We start from the raw sequence: 10,262 nt of genomic DNA, 5'->3' as shown, positions 1-10,262 counted from the left end.
GCGTTGTTGGTAAGTCAAATCTGGAGGATGTGAACCACCTACACAAAAATTAGCCTAGTCAGCATACCATGGAGATACAGAAGAAATAGAGAATAATTGATCATCGAGGAAAGAGTCATTTATAGGGCTATCTGAAGTAGACTGAAATCTCAATCGAGAGAGGTGATCCGCAACAATGTTCTCGACACCCTTATACTCTCGAATTTCTAAATCGAACTCTTGAAGGAGCAAAATCCATCGAATGAGCCTCGGTTTAGCCTCTTTCTTTGGTAGGAGATACTTCAGAGCGGCATGGTCAGTGTGGACAATTACTTTCGAACCAATGAGGTAAGTTCGAAACTTGTCAAGAGCATACACAATAGCTAGGAGCTCTTTATCAGTGGTGGCATAATTCATCTGAGCCTCATCCAAGGTTTTACTAGCATAATAAATGGCATGCAAAACCTTATTCTTTTGTTATCCAAGCACGACTCCCACAGCATAGTCACTCGCGTCACACATGATCTCGAATGGCAAATCCCAATCCGGAGGTTGTATGATTGGAGCAGTTATCAATGCCTCCTTAATCCTATTAAAAGACTCCATACAAGCATCAGTAAACTCAAATGTGGCATCCTTAAGCAATAATTGAGTGAGGGGTTTCGCTATTTTCGAAAAATCTTGTATAAATCGACGATAAAACCCTGCATGACCAAGAAAACTTCTCACTCCCTTGACATTCACGGGAGGGGAAAGTTTCTTAATCACCTCAATTTTTGCTTTGTCAACTTAGATGCCACGATCAGAAATAAGATGACCAAGTACCACTCCTTCATTGACCATGAAGTGACACTTTTCCCAATTCAAGACCAAATTAACGTTAGTACAACGTTTAAGCACCTTAGAAAGATTATGCAAGCACATATCAAAGTCGAAACCATAAACACTGAAATCATCCATAAATAACTCCATGATGTTCTCAATGAAATCAGAGAAAATGGCCATCATACACCTTTGAGGTGTCGCTGGGGCATTACACAACCCAAATGGCATTCTGCGATAAGCAAATGTATTATAGGGGCATGTGAACGTTGTCTTCTCTTAATCTTCCGGATAAATGGGAATCTAAAAGAAACCTGAATATCTATCCAAATAACAGAAAAAACTATGTTTTGCTAATCTTTCAAGCATTTTATCTATAAAAGGTAAGGGGAAGTGATCTTTCAAGGTGGCCGTATTCAACTTGCGATAATCGATACACATACGGCAACCTGTGACAACACGAGTAGGAATTAGTTCATTCTATCATTTTTAACAATAATTGTCCCCCCTTTCTTAGGAACGACTTGTACCGGGCTCACCCACTTAGATACTGAGATGGGGTAGATGATGCCCGCGTCAAGAAATTTCATTACCTCTTTCTTCACCACCTCTTGCATATTAGGATTCAATCGACGTTGTGCTTGGATGCAAGGGCGATGATTCTCTTCCAAATTGATTCTATGCATACAAAAATTAGGACTTATCCCTATAAGATCGTCAATGCTATACCCGATTGCCTTTTTATGCATGCGAAGCACAGTCAAAAGCTTAGAATTTGGCTATCATCGAGTTTAGCACTAACAATTACAGGGCATTCCCTATTATTATCAAGAAATGCATATTTAAGATGAGAAGGCAAAGGTTTTAACTCTACCTTTTTTACTTGTGACTCAGAAGTAGAACAAATAGTTTCCATTACCTCAAACCCCTTAGTGTTAGGGGCATCCAAGTCACGAATCAAGGAGTCAATCTCTGCATCTCCTTCTCCTTCAGAGACCTCTAGGGTGAGAACAGCTTCTAATGGATCATTAGCTAACTCACGAGGCGTATCATCTCTCACAATCTCATCAAGAACATCAATCCTGCAACAAGTATTCTCAAGCATAGGCGATTTCATCGCATTAGTTAGATTAAAAGTCACTGTATCATCACCAACAGACAAAGTAAGGGACCTAAACTTGGCATCAATAACATCACTTGTAGTACACACAAAAGGTCTACCTGATATGATCGGTATATTACTATCCTCCTCCATATCCAAAACTACAAAGTCAACATGAATGAAAATTTTCCCAACCCGAACGGGGACATCCTCCAAAACACCTAAAGGGTATTTTATAGAACGATCCGACATTTGCAAAGTGATCTATGTGCATTTTAAAGCTCCCATATTCAACCTGTTACAAACAGATTGAGGCATAATAGACACATTAACACCTAAGTCACATAAAGATTTATCAATGAATAATGCACCTACATGACATGGGATGGAAAAACTACCAGGGTCCTTAAGCTTAGGTGGGGATTTATTGCAATATAGCACTACACTCTACAGTTAGAGCAAATGTTTCTACACCACCAAAGTCTTTATTCTTAGTAATCATTTCCTTTAAAAACTTGCACACATTGGAACTTGAGAGACCAAATCATTAAAAGGAACAGTTACCTCAAGGTTCTTGACCATAGTCAAGAACTTACCAAATTGTTGATCTACCTTGTTCTTTTGCATCCGATGTGGGAATGGTAGCTTTAGCTCGATGGATGGAGGCTCGAAACCTTTCTTTTTCTCTTTATCAACCTCACTTGTTTTAGCTTTCCCATCCTTCAAGGTGGGAACATCATCCACATCTTTCTCTACAACCTCACTATTCTCCTTCTCAAGATTTGCATCATCAATAGGCATTTGGGGCCCTTCATAGCTAACACCACTACGAGTAGTGATAGCATTGGCGGTCTCCTTAGGGATAGGTTGTCCTGGTAAGTGGCCAGGTTGCCTTTGGATATTGGTGCCAGCGACTTGTGCGATTTGGTTCTCCAAATGCTTTGTCGTATTTTTCAACTCCTTGATGTTATCTTCAGTGTTTTGCTTCATGGATGTCATCATTCTCATAAGGTCAGACATAGTCGGCTCTTGAGTGCTAGCATTTCCATGAGTAGATTGTTGAGGTGGTCTATTGAAACCCGGAGGAGCATGATGAGAGGCTCCTTGTTGGTTGAGTGGAGGCCTTGTAGCATATTGTTGAGGCTGAGGGTTCTGAGGCTGTGACCACTGTTGCTGAGTTTGAGGGTTTTGAACATTGTTGCTTTTATATGAGAATTAGGGATGATTCCTCCAACCTGGATTGAATGTGTTAGAATATGGGTCATTTGGTTGCCTTTGTTGAAAAGCATTCACTTGCTCCATCTTATTGGTATCTTGAGAATTCTGAGCACATTGATATCCAAAGTGACCCTATATACCACATAATTCACAAAAAAGTTAGTTTGTAGAGGTTGAGAAGACATAACATTAACAGATACAAGATAGGATTCCTAAGTGGCCTGTAATGCATCAATCTTTGCAGTTAATTGAGCCATCTGAGAATTCAAGATTGAATAGGCTTCAACTTCCATCTTCCCTTTCTTTGCTCGCGTTCTTGGAGAAGAGAAATGATTGGCTGCAAGATTTGCAAGAAAATCATACCCTTCCTCGATTGTCTTGTCAAGGAAAACACCACATGCGGCAGAATCAACAATACATTTAGTCTCGGGTTCTAGTCCGTTATAGAAAATACGAACAAGATTCCACTTCTCAAAATTGTGATGCGGGCATGATCGTTGAAGATATAAGAATCTATCCCATGCTTCCCTAAGATATTCTCCCGACTCTTGAGAAAATGTTGATATTTGATGTCGAATCTTTTCAGTTTTTTCAGGAGGGAAATACGCTTTGAGGAATGCTTGAGAAATTTCGCTCCACTCCGTCTCCTTAACGGTATTCAACCATTTTTGAGCTCTATCGCGAAGGGAAAATCCGAACAACATCACTTTCAATTGATCTTGATTGATTCCTTTGTGATGAACAGTGGAGCACAATTGTTGAAATCGCTGCAAGTGATTAATTGGCTCGTCAATAGGATGGCCGCTAAACTGATTTTGTTGGACCATACTAAGAAATGCGGGTTTAATTTCAAAGTTCTCTGCAGTGATTGCTGGCATTTTAAGACCCGTTGGAATGCCATCTTGGGATGGTACCCCGTAAGAATTAAGACACCTATTATCAGTCATCTCTTTGCGTATGTCAAACTGTGTTGTAGAGCTCTTCTATGAGTGGATCTTTTGTTTCTTTCCTTTCCCTTGTTTTTTGAGTTGCCTAAGGGTCTTGTCTAAGGCCAGATCCGTAAGGATCAAATCACCTGTTCGTTTTGACCTGGGCATAAACAAAAAGAAAAGAAAGCAACGACAATGTCCCAATTAAAACTAGAAGTTCCAATGGGACAATGGAAACAGTTCAAACAATCAAACTAAAACTAATAGAATCTAGCCGTCTCCCCGGAAACGACACCAAAAACTTGATGAATAAAAAGTTATAGCGCAAGTGCACGGTGTCTGTTGTTAGCGCAGACTTAGCACAAATACAGGTCGAATCCCACAGGGAGACAGGTTCTATTAGTTTTTTCCTAATTATTATAAACTATTTCGATAAACGAAGAGTGATTTGATGATTAATTAACTAAAGAATGACAATAATGAAAATAAGGTTGTTCACAGATAAATTAAAGTCTAGGGCATACGGTCGGTCCACCATGCTTATACCAAACCAAGAAATGCAAACAATCCATTAATAAACAAACTAGGTCGAATTATTAAAGCACTTGTTAATCCTACGGTCGGGAATTAAAACTTACGAATTAACATATGTAGTTCAGTCTCTAACATAATCAAATTCGCCAATTGTAATTAAGCCTATAAAAATATGATCTTTCAATTCTAATTTTTATTAGCTAAATAATTAACTCATGATATTGGCCAATTACATGAATCAAACCATAAAGCACAAATCAATTGAAATTATTCAAACCCTAATTCATAAATTTATAAATAGTTAAGCACAAATAATCATGGTATAAACATGGCTTCCCTCACTTAACTCTAGAAAACGACTACTCACTCATAATTGAATAAACAAAACAAAAGAGATAAATAAACTTGAATTCATAATTAATAAAATAAATAAATAACGAAAGATTGAATGAAAATTCCTCAATGATTGAGTTAACGGAGAATGAAAAGCTAGGGTTCAACAATGGAGAGAAAAAACTAAGAAGCGTTTAATCTAGAAAAATGAAGCATAAAAGAGGAAAATAAAATCCTCTCAAGTATTTATATTAAGGGTAATGCTATATGCAGCCCTTAGGTCTACATATAAGCATTTAATATACTTCATTTTTTAGTATTAAGTTGGGAATTTATCGACAATTCACGAGTAAATCGGTGTAATAAATGTTTATTAATTGTCAATTCTTTCTATTTTTGGCTTCTTATATGCAGCCCTTAAGGCTGTATATATCTTTTTCCTTATATTAAAGCCTAATCCTAAGTAAAATAAAATAGATAAAATAAAATAAGGAAATAAAAGTAACAAAGGTCGTCTTTTAATTGGTCACGAGAATTACAATTGACGGAAAGCAAGATTCCTGCACGCCAGACCCATTGCCCGATGGATGGCCGATGGTCGAGTGATCAAGGGCTAAGACGAAGACCATCGTCCGATGGATTTCCATTGGGCTAGGAAGATTCGAAGGGTCGTGTGTGCGGTTAAACCATCGCCCGATGGCTGGGCGCTTGCTGGCAGATTTGCAGGACCAATTTCGGAAGGCTGTAACTCACAATATAGGAATTATATGAAGGCGTGCCACCTATCATTGGAAAGACCTTCAAGTCTAGTTTCCAACCCAACATGAATCACCTCAATCCAGTCTTTAGAACTCGAGATATGGCTGAAATAATGCACAAAGGTCCTTTTTGATACTTTGCAAGCCTTCGTTTTCCTTTATTTTTAACTCAAATTCAATTCCGAAAAGTGCATATCGATCCTTGTGGATGCTATTTATTCTCATGCATATAATCCTTAGAGACAACATCCACAAGCATAAATCCCTCGGTCAATGAACTCGATCCATCTATTTCCATTCAAATATCATTTGAATCATCTCCAAACACTTCGAAAGCGTCCAAATGACTACGAAATCACCTGAAACATTAAGAAATACACAAACGGGGCGTAATAGAGTGATATATGATGACTTATGCAAATATGACCCTAAAATCGACCAAAAAGACTAAGAAAAAGGTATAAAAACTAACATAAACGTGCCTAAGAACCTTATTTAAATATGATTCATCAGTAGGACGTCTTATAATGGAAAATTGAGCTTACAACACTCCAAATGCAATTTCTACATCTTTTCTAATACTCTCTTGTTTGGTAGTAAACAATCATTGTTTAGGGATTTGCGGTGCAGTTATTGCATCTATAAATGTTGCCCATTTTGGGTAGATCCCATCAGTGAGATAATACCCCTGATTGTAAGTATTTCCATTAATGGTGAACTGAATTTGTGGAGCATGACCATTTAAAATGTCGTCAAAGACGGGTGAACGTTGAAGGAAATTAATATCATTGCAGGATCAAAGTGTTTCGAAAAAGGCATGCCATATCCACAAATCACAAGATGCAACAGCTTCTAAGATAACCGTTGCCGTTTTCGATCGCCCTTAATACATCCCTTTCCACCCCGCTGGACAATTTTTCCACTCCCAATACATGCAGTTGATACTTCCCAACATACCAGGAAAAACTTTTTCCCCTCCTTCTCTTAGAAGGTGATTCATATCTTAAGGGATTGGTTTCCTCAAGTATTCTGCTGAGAATTCACGAATCACTCCATCAACAAAGTGCGTGATACAATGCCTAGCCATAGTTGCCCCAACCTTGAGGTACTCGTCAACTTGATCAGTTGCACAGCCATATGCTAACATCCTTATAGCCGCTGTGCACTTTTGTATTGGAGAAGCACCCAAACTCTTACTAGCATCTAGATGTTGCTGGAAGAATCAATCAGTTTCACTTAGTTGGTTCACTATCTTCATAAATAGAGGTTTCAGCATGCGAAACCTACTTTGACACTTATCATATAATGGTTGTTCGCTGAAATAGTCAGCAACCAACTGATCATGTGCTGCTTTGCGATTATGTGGTATAACTTCCCTTCGTTTTCTCTGGTGTGGAACATCTTCTTATTGTTGTTGCATGGTGGTGTTAACCACATATCTCAATGACTCGATGCATCTTCTATGATTTGTTGTTGCCAATTTTCCTCAATAAAATCAAGCAACATGTAGTCATAGATTTCATCACTAGAAGTGGAAGAATTTGAATTACTACTCATTTTAAAATTAGTAATATGTAGTTGTAGTTGTAATAGTGAAAGTGTTGTAAGTGAAATAGGTCAATTTATAGACAATTGAGATAAAATTAAAGATACAAAAAATGATTTGCAATCTGGTAAGATAAGATTTTTTACCATAAGATAAGATTTTCTAACAGAAGATAAGATTTTATTAACAGTGGATAAGATTTCGTTAGATAAGGTCATATTTTATGGCAGATAAGATAAGATTTTTTGGCAAATAAAATGAGATTTTTTAACAGAAGATAAGATTTTTACCAGAGGGATAAGATTTTTGGTAAATAAGGTAAGATTTTGTTATAGATAAGAGTAATTAACATAAAATATTTTTCATGTGAAAAAACTTATATAAGCTCTACTTAATAGAAAATTACATTTTTTTTTTGTAGAAACATAATATTATTACTCCAACACATAAGATTACAACATCTAATATCATTTAAAAATACATACGATTAAATTACTACTACATACTACGTACGATTACATCTTAAGTACTACAACAAGTCTTAAACATAATGTTAATACATAACAATAACAAGAACTTAACTTGATACAGAAATGAAAAGATGAAATAGTTAATACATAAAAATAACAAGTACTTAACTTATATATTTTAAAAAAAAAACCTATTACTAAACTCCTTTATAAGCTTCTTGTACATTTCGGCTTCAAATTCATCGAGGACGGGTTTTGCCATCAATGAACGTAACATGCCGAATTTCATCTCCTCCTTCTTTTGCTTTTTCCTATCTTTTCTCCTTTTACTTATCAAGTCGATCATTCGTTCTCCTTGATCAAGCCGCTTATCACTAGTTTCGTCAAGAGTTGTGATGAAAGCTTCAAGGTTTATTGATGTAAGAAGAATTACTACCTTTTGCAGCTTTGATTTTTTTTATACCTAGAGGTCGCTTTCGTCCAGCACCCACACTTGGTGATTCTGGTTCAGATCGTTTCCCACTTCACTCGCTATCCAAAGGAAGCTCTTGGACCATATGTGGGTCCCATTTAGGAAAATTTTGCATTGTTTCAAAACAATGCATCATAGTAAAGTGTTTTCCATGATTGAGTTTTGCATAATACTCATGGGCACGTTGGACAGCGTCCCTGCCTGAGTTTCCACTTTTTAGGTGTCTTAGGATACAATCGTATGCTATAACCCATTTTGAAACTCATTTGCTGATAAAATCCCAACGTTGTTGCATGGACTTAATGGTCCGTTCTTTTATCTCTTCAAGGTTCTCTACTCGTGCCTCTTCATATAACTTACCAATTGCAGCCCATAAATCGGATTTAGTTCATTTTTTATTTATGGTAACATTTCCACCGGCATTGATAGATGTGGCCTAAAACAAGCGCCTTATCTTCTCTAGTAATTTCAACAACATCATCATCGAGATCTTCTAGATGTTGAGCTTCCCGTACATCTTGTGTTGGAGAAGCAGTGCTACTAACATTTATTTCATAGAGATTGATCCATGGGTTGGGTAAAATGTTGGGACATGGGAAATAATGGGACATTTTGTGAAGATGAACTCTTATGAAATTGGTGAGGAATTTGGGATGTATAATTCAGGTTATAAGTCTTTGGTGGCTACCAAACCATTACAAAGCAGCTTGAAATTGTGGATTATTGAATATATTTGGATCAAAAGGGGAGTATTTGCATTGCATTTAGTTGGGAAATTCATATTTCTTCCATAATTAGGATTATTTGGATCCATTACATAAGAAAATTTTTAAAATAGAGGAAAGAGAGGAAAAATATGAAAATATGAAGTGCATAAAAAATGGCCAAAATTAAGTTCATTTTATAGAGAAAAAAAAATATAAAGTTGTTGGTGAAATTAGTTTTTTTAAATAAGTTACCGTTTGTTATTAATTACCGTTATAAGATTTTTGTGCTAGTGAAATCATGTAACAAATGTAACAAATTAAAAGATGACACTTGTCAATGTAGACACCCAAATGTGTCTCCCCAAAACCAAACCCAGTGATGAATACCTTTCATGTCATTTGATTATCGAACAAAGCGAAAGTGTGAAAAGTCTAGCTAGTGATGGTGATGTTTTTATTAAAATATCTCTTCTTTCTGTTTTTGAAAATATTTCTTTTCTTACCTTTTTTTTTAAAAACGTGCATTCAAGTTTAGTTTGGTCCATGATATGGGTCCAATAATGGTGTAGTTGGATGGGGCTTGAAAAGACCTTTCCAACGATATATTATAAGCCCAATTCCGATGAATAATGAGGAAGTTATGACCAAAATACTAAACTGGGCCCAATCCGGATTTTATCTGCGGCTGAATGATCTAGAGGAGGGCCTATTATTAATTATCATTCCTAAAGATATTAGGATTTATTATAGTCTTCTAGAATACTCTAGAAGGTTCTTTTAAATCCTAATGGAGTTAAGATTGATAATTATGTTTTAAAGAGTTTGAAATTGAATTAAACTACTCCTTTTTAAAATCCTTGTTTTGTACGAAGTGGAATATATTCAGATTTTATTTTCGTGCCTCATAATATTTATAAAAATTTTATATGGTTGGATAGATCTTGAAATTATATTTCCAATGATATATTATAATATTAAATCCGAGCTATAACGAAAAAGATATGAATGAGATACAAAACTATATCCAAAACTGACACCCTTTCACTATTTTGGCCATATCTATTTATCTACAAAAGATTTTTATCTGATTCTATTGGGTAGGAAATTAACCTTTAAGAGCTTTCCAACGACATATTATATGCCTTATTTTGACTTCCGGATTAAAAGATATGATAAAAACAAAAACGTGTGAAACTGATTATTAGCGCCTGGCGCTAACCTTCAGCGCCTGGCGCTAATCGTGTTCTATTCTCGTTGAAACTCTGATTCGTTTTTTATCCATCCGACTGATTTTCTTCATAAATAGCCTCTTAAAATTCTGTTTTCAATCATCAATTCTCAGCAATCATCAATTTCCATCAGCTCTCTAATTGTCTCTCTCACCAACTCTCA

At 36.2% G+C, this 10,262-nt stretch overlaps 2 protein-coding genes across 2 annotated transcripts; both read right to left on the bottom strand.

Annotated features, from left to right (window-relative positions):
* Window positions 1-456: 456 nt before the first annotated feature.
* Window positions 457-984, bottom strand: LOC110697659 (uncharacterized mitochondrial protein AtMg00860-like). Its single transcript, XM_021875337.1, has 2 exons — window positions 867-984; window positions 457-767 (listed from the first exon to the last, which is right to left on the bottom strand). Exons 1-2 carry the CDS (start codon window positions 982-984, stop codon window positions 457-459), a joined length of 429 nt encoding a protein of 142 aa, XP_021731029.1.
* Window positions 985-2,167: 1,183 nt separating this feature from the next.
* Window positions 2,168-2,923, bottom strand: LOC110696781. The gene is made up of 2 exons (XM_021874407.1): window positions 2,468-2,923; window positions 2,168-2,350 (listed from the first exon to the last, which is right to left on the bottom strand). Exons 1-2 carry the CDS (start codon window positions 2,921-2,923, stop codon window positions 2,168-2,170), a joined length of 639 nt encoding a protein of 212 aa, XP_021730099.1.
* Window positions 2,924-10,262: the final 7,339 nt, after the last annotated feature.

Source organism: Chenopodium quinoa, unplaced genomic scaffold (genome assembly GCF_001683475.1).
Source record: "Chenopodium quinoa cultivar QQ74 unplaced genomic scaffold, ASM168347v1, whole genome shotgun sequence".
Classification (NCBI taxonomy): Eukaryota; Viridiplantae; Streptophyta; class Magnoliopsida; order Caryophyllales; family Amaranthaceae; genus Chenopodium; species Chenopodium quinoa.
Note: the sequence above shows the minus strand (reverse complement) of the source record. Positions and strands in the feature narration are given on the sequence as shown.